Source organism: Lissotriton helveticus, chromosome 3_2 (assembly GCF_964261635.1).
Source record: "Lissotriton helveticus chromosome 3_2, aLisHel1.1, whole genome shotgun sequence".
NCBI lineage: Eukaryota > Metazoa > Chordata > Amphibia > Caudata > Salamandridae > Lissotriton > Lissotriton helveticus.
This window is the reverse complement of record NC_136062.1, coordinates 478,741,258-478,761,336: the sequence shown is the minus strand read 5'-3', so window position 1 is coordinate 478,761,336 and position 20,079 is coordinate 478,741,258. Positions and strand designations below refer to the sequence as shown.

The 20,079-nt window shown below is 50.5% G+C and overlaps 1 protein-coding gene across 12 annotated transcripts in view; it reads right to left on the bottom strand.

Moving 5' to 3' along the window:
- Window positions 1-20,079, bottom strand: part of DGKZ (diacylglycerol kinase zeta) — an 818,573-nt gene that overhangs the window by 204,035 nt on the left and 594,459 nt on the right. For all 12 annotated transcript variants that reach the window (XM_078684405.1, XM_078684404.1, XM_078684403.1 and 9 more), the window contains 2 exons: window positions 17,853-17,966; window positions 14,669-14,809 (listed from right to left, as the gene is read on the bottom strand). In XM_078684405.1, coding sequence (XP_078540531.1) covers window positions 14,669-14,809; window positions 17,853-17,966 — 255 coding nt within the window. The remainder of the gene's footprint in view (window positions 1-14,668; window positions 14,810-17,852; window positions 17,967-20,079) is intronic.

Below are 20,079 nucleotides of genomic sequence, written 5' to 3'. Positions count from 1 at the left end.
ACAGAGAAGAAGCCCAGTCCATGATGTGTCCCTGACGTTCAACCACAGAGAAGAAGCGCAGTCCATGATGTGTCCCTGACGTTCTACCACAGAGAAGAAGCGCAGTCCATGATGTGTCCCTGACGTTCTACCACAGAGAAGAATACTGGACCATGATGTGTCCCCGACGTTCCACCAAAGAGAAGCCGCACAGTCCATGATGTGTCCCTGACATTCTACCACAGAGAAGAAGCCCAGTCCATGATGTGTCCCTGACGTTCTACCACAGAGAAGAAGCCCAGTCCATGACGTGTCCGAGACGTTCTACCACAGAGAAGAAGCCCAGTCCATGACGTGTCCCTGACGTTCTACCACAGAGAAGAAGCCCAGTCCATGACGTGTCCCTGACGTTCTACCACAGAGAAGAAGGCCAGTCCATGACGTATCCCTGGCGTTCTACCACAGAGAAGAAGCCCAGTCCATGATGCGTCGCTGACGTTCAACCACAGAGAAGAAGCCCAGTCCATGATGTGTCTCTGACGTTCTACCACAAAGAAGAGGCCCAGTCCATGATGTGTCCCTGACGTTCAACCACAGAGAAGAAGCGCAGTCCATGATGTGTCTCTGACGTTCTATCACAGAGAAGCCCAGTCCATGATGTGTCTCTGACGTTCAACCACAGAGAAGAAGCGCAGTCCATGATGTGTCCCTGACGTTCAACCACAGAGAAGAAGGGCAGTCCATGATGTGTCCCTGACATTCTACCACAGAGAAGAAGCGCAGTCCATGATGTGTCCCTGACATTCTACCACAGAGAAGAAGCGCAGTCCATGATGCGTCCCTGACGTTCAACCACAGAGAAGAAGGGCAGTCCATGATGTGTCCCTGACATTCTACCACAGAGAAGAAGCGCAGTCCATGATGTGTCCCTAACATTCTACCACAGAGAAGAAGCGCAGTCCATGATGCGTCCCTGATGTTTAACCACAGAGAAGAAGCCCAGTCCATGATGTGTCCCTGACGTTCAACCACAGAGAAGAAGCCCAGTCGATGATGTGTCCCCGATGATCTACCACAGAGAAGAAGCCTGGTCCATGATGTGTCCCCGACGTTCTACAACAGAGAAGCCCGGTCCATGATGTGTTCCTGACGTTCAACCACAAAGAAGAAGTCCAGTCCATGATGTGTCCCCGACGTTCTACAACAGAGAAGCCCGGTCCATGATGTGTCTCTGACGTTCTACCACAGAGAAGAAGCCCAGTCCATGGTGTGTCCCTGACGTTCAACCACAAAGAAGAAGTCCAGTCCATGATGTGTCCCCGACGTTCTACAACAGAGAAGCCCGGTCCATGATGTGTCTCTGACGTTCTACCACAGAGAAGAAGCCCAGTCCATGATGTGTCCCTGACGTTCAACCACAGAGCAGAAGACCAGTCCATGATGCGTCCCTGACGTTCAACCATAGAGAAGAAGCCCAGTCCATGATGTGTCCCTGACGTTCTACCACAGAGAAGAAGCCCGGTCCATAATGTGCCCCTGACGTTCTACCACAGAGAAGAAGCCCAGTCCATGACGTGTCCCTGACGTTCTACCACAGAGAAGAAGCCCTGTCCAGGATGCGTCGCTGACGTTCAACCACAGAGAAGAAGCCCAGTCCATGATGTGTCTCTGACGTTCTACCACAAAGAAGAAGCCCAGTCCATGATGCGTCCCTGACGTTCTACCAAAGAGAAGAAACCAGGTCCATGATGTGTCCCTGACGTTCTACCACAGAGAAGAAGCCCTGTCCATGATGTGTCGCTGACGTTCAACCACAGAGAAGAAGCCCAGTCCATGACGTGTCCCTGACGTTCTACCACAGAGAAGAAGCCCAGTCCATGATGTGTCTCTGACGTTCAACCACAGAGAAGAAGCCCAGTCCATGATGTGTCCCTGACATTCTACCACAGAGAAAAAGCGCAGTCCATGATGTGTCCCTGACGTTCAACCACAGAGAAGAAGGGCAGTCCATGATGTGTCCCTGACATTCTACCACAGAGAAGAAGCGCAGTCCATGATGCGTCCCTGACGTTTAACCACAGAGAAGAAGTCCGGTCCATGATGTGTCCCGGACGTTCAACCACAGAGAAGAAGCCCAGTCGTTGATGTGTCCCCGATGATCTACCACAGAGAAGAAGCCGAGTCCATGATGTGTCCCCGACGTTCTACAACAGAGAAGCCCGTTCCATGATGTGTCTCTGACGTTCTACCACAGAGAAGAAGCCCAGTCCATGATGTGTCCCTGACGTTCAACCACAGAGAAGAAGCCCAGTCCATGATGCGTCCCTGACGTTCAACCACAGAGAAGAAGCCCAGTCCATGGTGTGTCCCCGACGTTCAACCACAAAGAAGAAGTCCAGTCCATGATGTGTCCCCGATGTTCTACAACAGAGAAGCCCGGTCCATGATGTGTCTCTGACGTTCTACCACAGAGAAGAAGCCCAGTCCATGATGTGTCTCTGACGTTCTACCACAAAGAAGAAGCCCAGTCCATGATGCGTCCCTGACGTTCTACCAAAGAGAAGAAACCAGGTCCATGATGTGTCCCTGACGTTCTACCACAGAGAAGAAGCCCTGTCCATGATGTGTCGCTGACGTTCAACCACAGAGAAGAAGCCCAGTCCATGACGTGTCCCTGACGTTCTACCACAGAGAAGAAGCCCAGTCCATGATGTGTCTCAGACGTTCAACCACAGAGAAGAAGCCCAGTCCATGATGTGTCCCTGACATTCTACCACAGAGAAAAAGCGCAGTCCATGATGTGTCCCTGACGTTCAACCACAGAGAAGAAGGGCAGTCCATGATGTGTCCCTGACATTCTACCACAGGGAAGAAGCCCAGTCCATGATGCGTCCCTGACGTTCAACCACAGAGAAGAAGCCCAGTCCATGATGCGTCCCTGACGTTCAACCACAGAGAAGAAGCCCAGTCCATGATGCGTCCCTGACGTTCAACCACAGAGAAGAAGCCCAGTCCATGATGCGTCCCTGACGTTCAACCACAGAGATGAAGCCCAGCCTATGATGTGTCCCTGACGTTCTACCACAGAGAAGAAGCCCAGTCCATGATGTGTTCCTGACGTTCTACCACAGAGAAGAAGCCCGGTCCATGATGTGTTCCTGACGTTCAACCACAGAGAAGAAGTCCAGTCCATGATGTGTTCCTGACGTTCAACCACAGAGAAGAAGCCCAGTCCATGATGTGTCCCTGACGTTTAACCCCAGAGAAGAAGCCCAGTCCATGATGTGTCCCTGACGTTCAACCACAGAGAAGAAGCCCAGTCCATGATGTGTCCCTGACGTTCAACCACAGAGAAGAAGCCCAGTCCATGATGTGTCCCTGACGTTTAACCCCAGAGAAGAAGCCCAGTCCATGATGTGTCCCTGACGTTCTATCACAGAGAAGAAGCCCAGTCCATGATGTGTCCCTGACGTTCCATCACAGAGAAGAAGCCCAGTCCATGATGTGTCCCGGACGTTCTATCACGGAGAAGAAGCCCAGTCCATGATGTGTCCCTGACGTTCTACCACAAAGAAGAAGCCTGGTCCATGATGTGTTCTTGACGTTCTACCACAGAGAAGAAGCCCAGTCCATGATGTGTTCCTGACGTTCTATCACAGAGAAGAAGCCCAGTCCATGATGTGTCTCTGACGTTCTACCACAGAGAAGACGCCCAGTCCATGATGTGTCCCTGACGTTCTACCACAGAGAAGAAGCCTAGTCCATGATGCGTCCCTGACGTTCAACCACAGAGAAGAAGCCCAGTCCATGATGTGTCCCTGACATTCTACCACAGAGAAGAAGCCCAGTTCATGATGCGTGCCTGACGTTCAACCACAGAGAAGAAGCCCAGTCCATGATGTGTTCCTGACGTTCAACCACAGAGAAGAAGCCCGGTCCATGATGTGTCCCTGACGTTCAACCACAGAGAAGAAGCCCGGTCCATGATGTGTCCCTGACATTCTACCACAGAGAAGAAGCGCAGTCCATGATGCGTCCCTGACGTTTAACCACAGAGAAGAAGTCCGGTCCATGATGTGTCCCTGACGTTCAACCACAGAGAAGAAGCCCAGTCCATGATGTGTCCCCGACGTTCTACAACAGAGAAGCCCGGTCCATGATGTGTCCCTGACGTTCAACCACAAAGAAGAAGTCCAGTCCATGATGTGTCCCCGACGTTCTACAACAGAGAAGCCCGGTCCATGATGTGTCTCTGACGTTCTACCACAGAGAAGAAGCCCAGTCCATGATGTGTCCCTGACGTTCAACCACAGAGAAGAAGCCCAGTCCATGATGTGTCCCGGACGTTCTACCACAGAGAAGAAGCCCGGTCCATGATGTGTCTCTGACGTTCTACCACAGAGAAGAAGCCCGGTCCATAATGTGCCCCTGACGTTCAACCATAGAGAAGAAGCTCAGTCCATGATGTGTCCCTGACGTTCTACCACAGAGAAGAAGCCCAGTCCATGATGTGTCCCTGACATTCTACCACAGGGAAGAAGCCCAGTCCATGATGCGTCCCTGACGTTCAACCACAGAGAAGAAGCCCAGTCCATGATGCGTCCCTGACGTTCAACCACAGAGAAGAAGCCCAGTCCATGATGCGTCCCTGACGTTCAACCACAGAGAAGAAGCCCAGTCCATGATGCGTCCCTGACGTTCAACCACAGAGAAGAAGCCCAGTCCATGATGCGTCCCTGACGTTCAACCACAGAGAAGAAGCCCAGCCTATGATGTGTCCCTGACGTTCTACCACAGAGAAGAAGCCCAGTCCATGATGTGTTCCTGACGTTCTACCACAGAGAAGAAGCCCGGTCCATGATGTGTTCCTGACGTTCAACCACAGAGAAGAAGTCCAGTCCATGATGTGTTCCTGACGTTCAACCACAGAGAAGAAGCCCAGTCCATGATGTGTCCCTGACGTTTAACCCCAGAGAAGAAGCCCAGTCCATGATGTGTCCCTGACGTTCAACCACAGAGAAGAAGCCCAGTCCATGATGTGTCCCTGACGTTCAACCACAGAGAAGAAGCCCAGTCCATGATGTGTCCCTGACATTCTACCACAGAGAAGAAGCGCAGTCCATGATGCGTCCCTGACGTTTAACCACAGAGAAGAAGTCCAGTCCATGATGTGTCCCTGACGTTCAACCACAGAGAAGAAGCCCAGTCCATGATGCGTCCCTGACGTTCAACCACAGAGAAGAAGCGCAGTCCATGGTGTATCCCTGACGTTCAACCACAAAGAAGAATTCCAGTCCATGATGTGTCCCCAATGTTCTACAACAGAGAAGCCCGGTCCATGATGTGTCTCTGACGTTCTACCACAGAGAAGAAGCCCAGTCCATGATGTGTCCCTGACGTTCAACCACAGAGAAGAAGCCCAGTCCATGATGTGTCCCTGACGTTCTACCACAGAGAGGAAGCCCGGTCCATGATGTGTCTCTGGCGTTCTACCACAGAGTAGAAGCCCGGTCCATAATGTGCCCCTGACGTTCAACCATAGAGAAGAAGCCCAGTCCATGAAGTGTCCCTGACGTTCTACCACAGAGAAGAAGCCCAGTCCATGATGTGTCCCTGGCGTTCTACCACAGAGAAGAAGCCCAGTCCATGATGCGTCCCTGACGTTCAACCACAGAGAAGAAGCCCAGTCCATGATGCGTCCCTGACGTTCAACCACAGAGAAGAAGCCCAGCCTATGATGTGTCCCTGACGTTCTACCACAAAGAAGAAGCCCAGTCCATGATGTGTTCCTGACGTTCTACCACAGAGAAGAAGCCCGGTCCATGATGTGTTCCTGACGTTCAACCACAGAGAAGAAGCCCGGTCCATGATGTGTTCCTGACGTTCTACCACAGAGAAGAAGCCCAGTCCATGATGTGTTCCTGACGTTCTACCACAGAGAAGAAGCCCAGTCCATGATGTGTCCCTGACGTTCTACCACAGAGAAGAAGCCCAGTCCATGATGCGTCCCTGACGTTCAACCACAGAGAAGAAGCCCAGTCCATGATGTGTCCCTGACATTCTACCACAGAGAAGAAGCCCAGTCCATGATGCGTCCCTGACGTTCAACCACAGAGAAGAAGCCCAGTCCATGGTGTGTCCCTGACGTTCAACCACAAAGAAGAAGTCCAGTCCATGATGTGTCCCCGATGTTCTACAACAGAGAAGCCCGGTCCATGATGTGTCTCTGACGTTCTACCACAGAGAAGAAGCCCAGTCCATGATGTGTCCCTGACGTTCAACCACAGAGAAGAAGCCCAGTCCATGATGTGTCCCTGACGTTCTACCACAGAGAAGAAGCCCGGTCCATGATGTGCCTCTGACGTTCTACCACAGAGAAGAAGCCCGGTCCATAATGTGCCCCTGACGTTCAACCATAGAGAAGAAGCCCAGTCCATGATGTGTCCCTGACGTTCTACCACAGAGAAGAAGCCCAGTCCATGATGTGTCCCTGACGTTCTACCACCGAGAAGAAGCCCAGTCCATGATGCGTCCCTGACGTTCAACCACAGAGAAGAAGCCCAGTCCATGATGTGTCCCTGACGTTCAACCACAGAGAAGAAGCCCAGCCTATGATGTGTCCCTGACGTTCTACCACAGAGAAGAAGCCCAGTCCATGATGTGTCCCTGACGTTCTACCACAGAGAAGAAGCCCGGTCCATGATGTGTTCTTGACGTTCAACCACAGAGAAGAAGCCCAGTCCATGATGTGTTCCTGACGTTCAACCACAGAGAAGAAGCCCAGTCCATGATGTGTCCCTGACGTTCAACCACAGAGAAGAAGCCCAGCCTATGATGTGTCCCTGACGTTCTACCACAGAGAAGAAGCCCAGTCCATGATGTGTTCCTGACGTTCTACCACAGAGAAGAAGCCCAGTCCATGATGTGTCCCTGACGTTTAACCCCAGAGAAGAAGCCCAGTCCATGATGTGTCCCTGACGTTCAACCACAGAGAAGAAGCCCAGTCCATGATGTGTCCCTGACGTTCAACCACAGAGAAGAAGCCCAGTCCATGATGTGTCCCTGACGTTCAACCACAGAGAAGAAGCCCAGTCCATGATGTGTCCCTGACGTTCCATCACAGAGAAGAAGCCCAGTCCATGATGTGTCCCTGACGTTCCATCACAGAGAAGAAGCCCAGTCCATGTTGTGTCCCTGACGTTCTATCACGGAGAAGAAGCCCAGTCCATGATGTGTCCCTGACGTTCTACCACAAAGAAGAAGCCTGGTCCATGATGTGTTCTTGACGTTCTACCACAGAGAAGAAGCCCAGTCCATGATGTGTTCCTGACGTTCTATCACAGAGAAGAAGCCCAGTCCATGATGTGTCCCTGACGTTTAACCCCAGAGAAGAAGCCCAGTCCATGATGTGTCCCTGACGTTCAACCACAGAGAAGAAGCCCAGTCCATGATGTGTCCCTGACGTTTAACCCCAGAGAAGAAGCCCAGTCCATGATGTGTCCCTGACGTTCTATCACAGAGAAGAAGCCCAGTCCATGATGTGTCCCTGACGTTCCATCACAGAGAAGAAGCCCAGTCCATGATGTGTCCCTGACGTTCTATCACGGAGAAGAAGCCCAGTCCATGATGTGTCCCTGACGTTCTACCACAAAGAAGAAGCCCGGTCCATGATGTGTTCTTGACGTTCTACCACAGAGAAGAAGCCCAGTCCATGATGTGTTCCTGACGTTCTATCACAGAGAAGAAGCCCAGTCCATGATGTGTCTCTGACGTTCTACCACAGAGAAGAAGCCCAGTCCATGATGTGTCCCTGACGTTCTACCACAGAGAAGAAGCCCAGTCCATGATGCGTCCCTGACGTTCAACCACAGAAAAGAAGCCCAGTCCATGATGTGTCCCTGACATTCTACCACAGAGAAGAAGCCCAGTCCATGATGCGTCCCTGACGTTCAACCACAGAGAAGAAGCCCAGTCCATGATGCGTCCCTGACGTTCAACCACAGAGAAGAAGCCCAGTCCATGATGTGTCTCTGACGTTCTACCACAGAGAAGAAGCCCGGTCCATGATGTGTTCCTGACGTTCAACCACAGAGAAGCCCAGTCCATGATGTGTTCCTGACGTTCAATCACAGAGAAGAAGCCCGGTCCATGATGTGTCCCTGACGTTCAACCACAGAGAAGAAGCCCAGCCTGTGATGTGTCCCTGACGTTCAACCACAGAGAAGAAGCCCAGTCTATGATGTGTCCCTGACGTTTAACCCCAGAGAAGAAGCCCAGTCCATGATGTGTCCCTGACGTTCAACTACAGAGAAGAAGCTCAGTCCATGATGTGTCCCCGACGTTCAACTACAGAGAAGAAGCTCAGTCCATGATGTGTCCCTGACGTTCTATCACAGAGAAGAAACCCAGTCCATGACGTGTCCCTGACGTTCTCCCACAGAGAAGAAGCCTGGTCCATGATGTGTTCTTGACGTTCTACCACAGAGAAGAAACCCAGTCCATGATGTGTCCCTGACGTTCTCCCACAGAGAAGAAGCCTGGTCCATGATGTGTTCTTGACGTTCTACCACAGAGAAGAAGCCCAGTCCATGATGTGTTCCTGACGTTCTATCACAGAGAAGAAGCCCAGTCCATGATGTGTCTCTGACGTTCTACCACAGAGAAGAAGCCCCGTCCATGATGTGTCCCTGACGTTCTACCACAGAGAAGAAGCCCAGTCCATGATGCGTCCCTGACGTTCAACCACAGAGAAGAAGCCCAGTCCATGATGTGTCCCTGACGTCCCACCACAGAGAAGAAGCCCAGTCCATGATGTGTCCCTGACGTTCTATCACGGAGAAGAAGCCCAGTCCATGATGTGTCTCTGACGTTCTACCACAGAGAAGAAGCCCAGTCCATGATGTGTCTCTGACGTTCTACCACAGAGAAGAAGCACAGTCCATGATGTGTCCCTGACGTTCAACCACAGAGAAGAAGCCCAGTCCATGACGTGTCCCTGACGTTCAACCACAGAGAAGAAGCCCAGTCCATGATGTGTCCCTGACGTTCCATCACAGAGAAGAAGCCCAGTCCATGATGTGTCCCTGACGTTCCATCACAGAGAAGAAGCCCAGTCCATGATGTGTCCCTGACGTTCTATCACAGAGAAGTAACCCAGTCCATGACGTGTCCCTGACGTTCTCCCACAGAGAAGAAGCCTGGTCCATGATGTGTTCTTGACGTTCTACCACAGAGAAGAAGCCCAGTCCATGATGTGTTCCTGACGTTCAATCACAGAGAAGAAGCCCAGCCTATGATGTGTCCCTGACGTTCAACCACAGAGAAGAAGCCCAGTCCATGATGTGTCCCTGACGTTCTACCACAGAGAAGCCCAGTCCATGATGTGTCCCTGACGTTCTATCACGGAGAAGAAGCCCAGTCCATGATGTGTCCCGGACGTTCTATCACGGAGAAGAAGCCCAGTCCATGATGTGTCCCTGACGTTCTATCACGGAGAAGAAGCCCAGTCCATGATGTGTCTCTGACGTTCAACCACAGAGAAGAAGCCCAGTCCATGATGCGTCCCTGACGTTCTATCACGGAGAAGAAGCCCAGTCCATGATGTGTCCCTGACGTTCAACCACAGAGAAGAAGCCCAGTCCATGATGCGTCCCTGACGTTCTATCACGGAGAAGAAGCCCAGTCCATGATGTGTCTCTGACGTTCAACCACAGAGAAGAAGCCCAGTCCATGATGCGTCCCTGACGTTCTACCACAGAGAAGAAGCCCAGTCCATGATGTGTCCCTGATGTTCTACAATAGAGAAGAAGCCCAGTCCATGATGCGTCCCTGATGTTCTACAATAGAGAAGAAGCCCAGTCCATGATGCGTCCCTGATGTTCTATCACAGAGAAGAAGCCCAGTCCATGATGCGTCCCTGATGTTCTACAATAGAGAAGAAGCCCAGTCCATGATGCGTCCCTGATGTTCTATCACAGAGAAGAAGCCCAGTCCATGATGTGTCCCTGACGTTCAACTACAGAGAAGCCCAGCCCATGATGTGTCCCCGATGATCTACAATAGAGAAGAAGCCCAGTCCATGATGCGTCCCTGATGTTCTACAATAGAGAAGAAGCCCAGTCCATGATGCGTCCCTGATGTTCTATCACAGAGAAGAAGCCCAGTCCATGATGCGTCCCTGACGTTCAACCACAGAGAAGAAGCCGGATACATCGATGCGTCCCTGACGTTCAACCACAGAGAAGAAGCCCAGTCCATGATGCGTCCCTGACGTTCAACCACAGAGAAGAAGCCCAGTCCATGATGCGTCCCTGACGTTCAACCACAGAGAAGAAGCCCGGTCATTGATGTGTTCTTGATGTTCCTAGTCGAGAGGAGTCCCATCCCCAACATTCCTACCTAAGGAGAATAAGCCTCGTCCATGAACTAACCACAGAGGAGAAGTTGTTTCCACCCACGCAGAATTAGCCATGTTTCTAACATTCATAATCCACAGACAATTCATTTCTCACGCGTTCCCGCCCACATAAAAGCTGTATTCCTCATTTTCCTCCGCAACGAGTAGAAGCCCCACCCATGTATTCCCACACACAGAGGAGCAGTGTCTCTGACTTTCCTACCCAGTGAGAAAAGGTCATGTCCATAACATGCCTACGACAGAGAAGCCATGTCCCTGACGTTCAACCACAGAGAAAAGGTCCAGTTGATGAGTCCCTGATATTCCTACCAAACAAAAGCCTTGTCAGATTTACATAAAAAATGTATACAATGCTTGCCGTTTACAAAGACTTATTTTTTTACCATGCGTGATATATATACTTAGACTTACATGTACATTGCATTTTGTACAATGCTGGTTAAGTTTTTTACAAAGCACTGTAATTTCATGTTTGTCGCTGCACGCTTTCACGGTGAGCACTTTGTAAAACTATCTTTGTGCTCTTTTTAAAGTAGGAAAGTGTTGTATTTCTGTTTTATCTTTATTTAATGTTATACATTATTTATTAAATAAGTAACGTATTTAGTTAATCATTTCTAATTCATCTGAATTAAAGGCTGACTATTATGTGATTTTAAATGATATGAGGGCAAAGAGTGGGAAGATTTTTTTTAATTATATATTTTACCTTCTTTTATAGTTGAACTAGGAACTGGTGGGAAGTAAATATTTAGTAAAAATTGTGTTCAATTTAAGAAATGTATTTAATATTTGTTAGATGATCATCCTAATGTAGAAGGGGTAATTAAATTGATATTAATTTGAATTTCATGCACGTCAGGAACAGGTAATTACATGTATAATATGTTTTTAAAATCTTAACTAAAACGTTGAATTCTAAAATAAAATGAATGTTTAACAAATATTGTTTAGTTTCGAATCAGGATAAAAAGATATATACAATTCGATACTAATGCAGAGGATCATTGTAGTTCCAATAATAAACAGCAGATGGCAGTGTTGTTCCTTTAAAAGGTCCATAAGATGCAGTGCTTACTGACACTGACAAGAGCAGGAGAAAGTGCCTATAGAATATTATCACCACAGTAGGCGCTGCATTGTTTTTTTTTTTTTTTTTTACTTGAGTTTTATATAGCGCTGGCTAGACCTGGAGGTGTCAGAGCGCTATACACGAGGAGAGTTACATAGGTTACAAGTTGCACATTGTTACAGAAGGTACATCAATTTCAAGTTACATCCGTTGGTTCATGGCGTGTAGAAGGGTAAGGGCGTAAGGTAAACGGGCGACATGGAGGGAGATTGAGCAGAGAATAGGCACAAGGATAAACAAGGATAAACAAAGCAGGCAGGGGAGAAAGGAATAGGGGAGGCAAGCAAAGAATGAAGGAGGGAAGAAGTGGGGGAGGAGGTAGGAGACACAGCGATGAGAGGAGTAAATGTTGTTTAATCGATTAATTGACGTGTTGCAGAGCACGCCATCTTTGGAGGAAATATTGGATCCTGCCTTCAACAGGGTAGCTGTGTGCCGGCAAAGACACTAAAGCAGTTGTTGTATCTTGACTCCCATGTTATGCTCCCCTCTCTGTGGAATCCTCATGTGATGTCACTTCACAGAATGTTGGGAGTCAAATAGCCACGGTTTGCTGGGCTGAGCAGCATGATGGCTGCTCCCTGTGGTCTTGTTCCCATCTACTTATCATCTTGTAACTCTCCTGAAATAAACCATCTTTAAACTACATGACACTTGTGGACATGATCCTAACAATTTGGCGACGAGGATGGGTTTTGCATCAGTGGCTGCTTGGAGGGCAGGAGACCGAGCTGCACATTGTCCCTGCTGTCCAAATGTTGTCTCCGAGAGCTGCAGCCCCAGACATGAAAGGGCTACAAGGCCTGCTGGGCTGCGGATGAGTCTGGCTCTGGCAAAACAAAAAAACAAAAAAACACGCTACAATAGCCATCGAGAGGCTTCAATTGTTTGTGGAACTGTATTATGGGAGCAGGGAGGACCAATGAGCATGCTATGGCTCTTCTAACTTTGAATCGGTTCCAAAAAGACGAGATACATCAAAGGGCATGTCCACTAAGGATCCTTGACCATCCCCTGAGAGGCCAGCAGACCTCTTCTGGGTGTGAAGCCAAAGGCCAAACTAGTACCCATCGGTTCCCGGAGTAGGCAGTTGTTTTCAATCCAGAGCAAATGACACATTTTGCCGCATCATGACTGTCGTGAACAGTCTAGGTGAACATCACCCAGTAGACAAGACCTTTCCGCTGTGTCCCAAAGGGCATGGCAATAGTGGCCCAGGAGACAGCGGCATTCACAGAGCTGAGGGCGAGGCTGGTGGAAGAGAAAACGCTTTTCCCAAATGTCTCTGTTTGGATTCAGAATCCGGCGGAGCAGTACGGAATGCATTGCGATTAATTTTGCTGGTGGACGTTTGCATCACCAAGCTCTCTCTTGCATGAGAAAGCTGGGTCACCTGGTGCTGGGCGATGGTGACCCACAACCGGACTGAACAGGAGAGCAAGAACAAAGTTTTAACCAAGTATCCCAAAAAAAGTGTTCGTAAGGAGCTCAATAAATGGTAACAGTGGCTCTGAGGGAGCCAGACCGCTTTGGAGTACTTATGTCAAAGCATTAGGTCTTTACTTCCATAGTGGGAAGCTGTAAATATAAAATTTCTGCTGACCTTCACATCACAACAATGAAAGAGGCACGTTTCACTAAGGCAGGACTAGAGGGGGCAGAAAACCAGTCTCAAGGGAAAGTAGCAGGCTAGTGGCATCCTGAAGGTCTTCAGACCAGTTTACATCATATTGGGGAACATAGTTGTTTTTTTCATCGGAGATACCACCCTCCGAGTCTAGTGTGGCGGTTGTGCAAAGTCTGGCCCCATCATCTGGTAAGGGCGAAATGCAGGGTTCCAAAGGGCTGTCAGAAGACTGTGCGCCTGTTGGAGGTGGATGCGATCTCGGTTGAGGTCATTGCGGATTCTGCTCGGAGTCGGATGGCACTAGGGGCTGCACATCCTCCTCTGGCATCGGCACTGGAGTTGATGCAAAAGGAACGGGTGCAGGTGATGGCACCAGAGTCGTTGCTGAAACCAATGCTGGTCCACGGGGGACAGACAGGACCGAAGATGGATCCACTGGCCGAAGATGGATGCGCCAAAGATGGACCCAGCGGCCGAAGTCTGACTGGAGGCCCCTACGGATCCTTAGGGCATGAAGGTGAGCTAGAGGAAGCCGAGAAAGTGGCAAATATCTGCAGTAGCCGTGAAGTCTGAAGATCTCCACTTGCTGCAACTTCATGGACTGACCAGAGGATTCTGCGTCCTCTGGACCGAATTTGCCGTCCGCTCCAATAGAGATGGGAGTGAGACCAGGAGGCCCACTGATGCCCTCGCACGTTCTTTTCTGGAGGCAGAGTGTGGCGGGCTGATTCCACTCTGCCTTTCTTGGACTTTCCCAAAGTCTTTGACCACCGTAAAGATCTGCCTCTGGAATTAATTTGGGAGCGGAAACTAGACCTTCTAGTTGACTTCAACCAGTCATGACACGTGGTCTTCTTGTGTTTGGCAACGTAAAGTTTGGTTTCATGGTTGTATATGGCCTTCGGATTCATTTGGGTGCTGTTGTCACAGGCCCTGGAGGTGTTCTCTGTCCCCCAGGCACCACAAGCAGGCTTTGTGAGGGTCCATCACAGACTTCTGGTTGTGACAGTCCATACACAACTTAAACCCTGTTGTTTAGGGGGTGATACTGTCCCTTGCACGCTAGATAATTATGTTGAAAGGAGTAAGGGAAAGACCCAGGGGAAGCTGTGGAACCACATCTGGAGGAGTGGGGAAAAGGAATCTACGTCAGCACACGTGTGGCGCATATATGCAGTTCCAGTCGTCACTTCTGGAATGAAACAACGCCGGCACGGAGCCGCACAACACCACCTATCTGCATGCAGGAGAGCAGCTTTAAAGGTTCAAGATCCAGTCTGAGGCCTGGGAATATTCACAAGGTGAGGAACCTGCGGTTAGAAGTATCCATCGGAAAGAAGAGATACTGAAGGGATAAGAAGGGGAGGGAAAAGTAACTGGAAAGATGTGAGGGAGACATAAGAGTCACAAGAAAGATAAGAGGAGTAGTCACTAGAGGGATGAGTCACTGGAGGGAAGAGTCACTGGAAGGTGGAGAGGAGGAGTTAAAGGATAGCAAAGAAAGGGAATTCACCTTGTCCGTGGCCGTCTCATCCCGGTCCTCGGGGCTGGCGTTGAGGTTTCGCTCCACATGCAAGTTCCAGCGGTCCAGCTGCACAATGTTTCCATCTTCCACGTGGGACAGGATCTTCGACACGGGCTCGTCAGTGTAACCCTGCAGCAAAGGAGAAAAGGACTCTGTGATCCAAAGGAAAAGAGAGACGCTTGTTGTGGCAGAGAGGGTGAGACTCAATGGAGAAAGGCAGGTAGAAGCCTACTGTTAATCCCAGACATGTTATGTTATGTTAATATGAGTTTTATAGAGCGCTCAGCTACTCAAGAAGAGTGTCCCTGCGCTGTAGACCAATAAACACTGAGCAGAAAGGAGAGACAGAATTACTGTCCAAACAGCCATGTCTTAAGATCTTTCCTGAAAGCTGGAAGGTTGTCGCTCTGCCTCAAAGACAGAGGCAAAGCATTCCACAGTTGGGGTGCCAAACATTTTAAGGAGCGACCCCCAATGCGGGCCCGCCTAATTGCCGGGACAGTGGCAAAAGCCAGCGATGTGGACCGTAGCGACCGTGGTGGCAGATAGAAGTCCAATCGTTTCCTGATATAGCGGGCGCCAGTGCCATGAAGGGCTTTGAATGCCATGGTTAAGGTTTTAAAGGTGATACATTTCCTTACAGGGAGCCAATGGAGAGAATTAGGAAGGGCTGCTGCGTTAGTTCCCCGGCAGAGACCGAATATTGCTCGTGCAGCGGAATTTTGCACAGTTTGCAAGCGAGACAGAAGGTATTCAGGAAGGCCCACATATAGCACGTTGGCATAGTCCAATCGTGAACCAATCAGGGCCTGGACCGTGGTCGTCCTGTGGGCTCGGGAAAGCAGTGGGAAAAACTTCCTGAGCATTTTTAGGAGACCAAAGCACTGTCCCACTAAGCCCAAAATCTGAGATTTGAAAGCAAGACCATTGTCCACCTTCACTCCCAGATTCTTGGCCGAAGAAGTGGCGACGAAAGGAGGAAACATAGCCGCCGGCCACCAAGACTTCCAACCGGGGTCGAAGGTTGCCTCCTACCTGCCCTGAAATCTGGACTTTGCCATCGTCCTCCTAGCCCACCTCTCGCCCTCAAAGCTGAGCCGACTCCGCGCCCTCAAAGCTGAGCCGACTCCGCGCTCTCAAAGCTGAGCCCACTCCTCGCCCTCAAAGCTCAGCCCACTCCTCGCCCTCAAAGCTGAGCCCACTCCTCGCCCTCAAAGCTGTGCCGGCCCCTGGTCCTGAAGGCTGAGCCCACTCCTCGCTCTCAAAGCTGTGCCGACCCCTCGTCCTGAAGGCTGCGCCCACTCCTCGCCCTCAAAGCTGAGCCCACTCCGCGCCCTCAAAGCTGAGCCGACTCCGCGCTCTCAAAGCTGAGCCCACTCCTCGCCCTCAAAGCTCAGCCCACTCCTCGCCCTCAAAGCTGAGCCCACTCCTCGCCCTCAAAGCTGTGCCGGCCCCTGGTCCTGAAGGCTGAGCCCACTCCTCGCTCTCAAAGCTGTGCCGACCCCTCGTCCTGAAGGCTGAGCCCACTCCTCGCCCTCAAAGCTGTGCCGACCCCTCGTCCTGAAGGCTGAGCCCACTCCTCGCCCTCAAAGTTGTGCCGGCCCCTGGTCCTGAAGGCTGAGCCCACTCCTCGCTCTCAAAGCTGTGCCGATCACTCGTCCTGAAGGCTGAGCCCACTCCTCGCCCTCAAAGCTGTGCCGATCACTCGTCCTGAAGGCTGAGCCCACTCCTTGCCCTCAAAGCTGTGCCGACCACTCGTCCTGAAGGCTGAGCCCACTCCTCGCCCTCAAAGCTGTGCCGGGCCCTGGTCCTGAAGGCTGAGCCCACTCCTCGCCCTCAAAGCTGTGCCGGCCCCTGGTCCTGAAGGCTGAGCCCACTCCTTGCCCTCAAAGCTGTGCCGACCACTCGTCCTGAAGGCTGAGCCCACTCCTCGCCCTCAAAGCTGTGCCGACCCCTCGTCCTGAAGGCTGAGCCCACTCCTTGCCCTCAAAGCTGTGCCGACCACTCGTCCTGAAGGCTGAGTCCACTCCTCGCCCTCAAAGCTGAGCCCACTCCTCGCTCCCCGGGGCTGAAATACATTTATGTAAAGGCTCTGTCTTGGACCCCCTGCCATGGGGACAAAAACCTCCCCGGGACTAACTTTTATGGTGGGGGGTCTCAAAGCCCCCCTCATGGAGCCATTTACGACCATGGGGACCACCACCCCTAGGACTCACACCTGATACCTATTGAAGTGCCCACCCTCAAGAGGTAGCTGTTTGCTTTTGTTTGGCGGGAACTGACAGCTCCCACCAAGAAAAAGCAAACATAACTCCGCTTTCTGCAAGCTGGAGCTGTCAAGCAGCTCCCGCTTGTAGAAAGCTGAGTTTTCATCTGTTTCTCTGCACGCAAACATTGATCTGACAGTCAGGGTGCTGCCTTTCAGCAGTCCCCTGTCTGTCACAGCAATGCTGGCTCCAACAGGAGGCGGGGAGCAGGCAGGGACCGCGGGGGGCCTGAGGCTGCACCCGCGATCCCCAACACAGGTCACTGGGTGCCCTAGAGTCACCCAGAATAAAGATGACTGGCCCCAGAGGATGTGGTTCCTGGGGCCAAACTCGGTCTGTGGAAGGGGGCCACGAAGCCCCCATTGCCACAGTGTAATTACTGGGCACCAGGGGATGGCCAGGACTGAAGTGGGCCTGGGAAGGGGGGCCATGCCCCTCCTAATTTATAAAAGGCTCGCCTTGGAGGAAGTCGCCGAGGACCCGCCCCCTTTCTCAACCACTTTGCAAAGGGTCCTCCTGGCACACCACTGGTTGGGGATGGAGTCCCCTTTGCTGATGAGGGTTCTTGCAGGCAAAAAAACCCTCCTTTTAACTCCAGTAAATCCCACACAGCTGGACTGCAGAGAGTCCATCGCCGTCCCCGGCCCCTTCGATCGGTCATGCAGTGTCCCTGGGGTACCTCACTCTTACCAGCGCGCTCCACCCCTTGCAGATTCTGCCCGTGGCTGCGCCGTGCCCCCAGGGTACCCTGCCCTCGGTCATGTAGTGTCCCTGGGGTCCCCCACCTTTACCAGCGCGCTCCACCCCTTGCAGATTCTGCCCTTGGCTGCACTGTGCCCCCCGGGTACCCTGTCCTTGGCCATGTTGTGGCCCCTGGGGTATTGTGCCCCTGCAGTGGTACTCACCCCGCCCCAATTAAGAGTCCTGGCAAGATCATTTCCTGTCCCGAGGGGGAGAATGGCGACTGGTGGCGGCGGGTTCAAGTGCAGCTGATCCAGGATGGAGAGAATCCAGCCCACCTGGGGAGAAACACAGGACAATTGTCACAAAGGAGAGCGCAGGCAGTAACTGCGGGGAGTGACAGGCTGGACCACACTCAGTGAGAGGTCACATGCTGAAAAACAGGCAGCAACTGTGGGACAGGAAAGAGTGAGGCACAGAGAGTCACTGCGAGAGGGGATGGAATGGAACAGGCAGTGAGGACCAGGCTTGAAAAGGGACAGACTGAAAAATAGGAGGCAACTGTGGTAAGGGACACACTGAAATACAGGCAGTGAGACAGAGACAGTGAGAAGTGAGAAACGGAAGCACAGGCAGTGAGACACTAGCAGTGGGAAGGGAGAAACTGAAGCAAACAGCAGTTTGAAGGGAGAAATTAAAGCAAACAACATGGAGAAGGAATAAACTGAAGCACAGGCAGTGAGAAGGAATAAACTGACGCACAGGCAGAGAGAAGGAATACACTGAAGCACAGGCAGAGAGAAGGAATAAACTGAAGCACAGGTAATGAGAAGGAATAAACTGAAGCACAGGCAGAGAGAAGGAATAAACTGAAGCACAGGCAGTGAGAAGGAATAAACTGAAGCACAGGCAGAGAGAAGGAATAAACTGAAGCACAGGCAGAGAGAAGGAATAAACTGAAGCACAGGCAGAGAGAAGGAATATACTGAAGCACAGGCAGAGAGAAGGAATAAACTGAAGCACAGGCAGAGAGAAGGAATAAACTGAAGCACAGGCAGTGAGAAGGAATAAACTGAAGCACAGGCAGAGAGAAGGAATAAACTGAAGCACAGGCAGAGAGAAGGAATAAACTGAAGCACAGGCAGAGAGAAGGAATAAACTGAAGCACAGGCAGAGAGAAGGAATAAACTGAAGCACAGGCAGAGAGAAGGAATAAACTGAAGCACAGGCAGTGAGAAGGAATAAACTGAAGCACAGGCAGTGAGAGGGGAGAAACTGAAGGCCAGACTGCAGCTGTGTGAGAGAAGAGACTGAATCACATTCATTGAGGCACAGACTTAGAGAAGGTAGAAACTGCAGCACAAGTAACACCTGTGGGAGAGGACAGGCTAAAGCACAGGCTGTCACTGCAGGAGGGGAGAGACTGGCAAGGAAGGGAGCTACAGAAATACAGGCATAAGTGTGGGAGAGGAGAGACTGAAACAGAGCTTCACGCCTGTATCCTAGCTTAAGCGGTATTAGTATGCTCAATAAATATATAATTAATAAACGATGTGCGCGGGGATGGGTTCAAGCTTGGACAGTGGGGAGTAGACTTGGACATCAGTACGGGTGAGCGAGGAAGCTTCAATCAGATATTTTCTCACAGAAGTGTTGGGGCAGAGGTCTCAACCACTGAGAGGGAGGTCTCAACCACTGAGAGAGATTATGTTTAAGCCAGTTGGTCCTTTCAGACCCTGAGTATCAGGAGTTGTTGTATTAGGAATTGCTATAAGCAAGGGCCTTCAGAAGCCGAGTTACTAACAAAGGGTTCAGCCCCCCCGATTTGATCATAATCCGTGAAACGTTGGATGTCGTTTTGAAATCCAGCGGCTTCTAGGATGTCAAGAGTATTGTTCACCCAAGGATTGACTTAAGCCTCCTCCCTCGAGCTCATCCTTTAATGAGATAAGAAAAGGCTATCCGAAAAGTTATATTTAACGACTTGCATGACAAAAATTAGAGAAACAAAAAGACTGGTTGTCCTGATTATGGTGGATTTATACATTCTTGCCACCGAAACGCATCATCAGTTTTTATTTTGCAATCTCTTGCCGTGATTAATTGTATATGAATATTGATTCATAACTGGACAGTAATATAAATTTGGTAAATGTGATATTGTTTAAGACTCAGCAAATTGTCTGTTTTATAAATTCTTCTGTTTTAATGTATTTTTGTGTGATGTCTAACAGAAAAAATGTGTATTAATGAATGTCTTTTGAGAATACTTTGCTTAAACAAAAATAAATCTGTCTATCTACATTTATATTCTTTCTATATGGTCAATAGTATAATTTATGCACAATATTTCTGAAATTGATTGAGGAGGCTTGATGAGCGAAAGAGGGTTGAGTGGATTTGTGTTTTCGAATGGTAAATTTGAAATCTACCTGGGGATGCTTTTTTAAA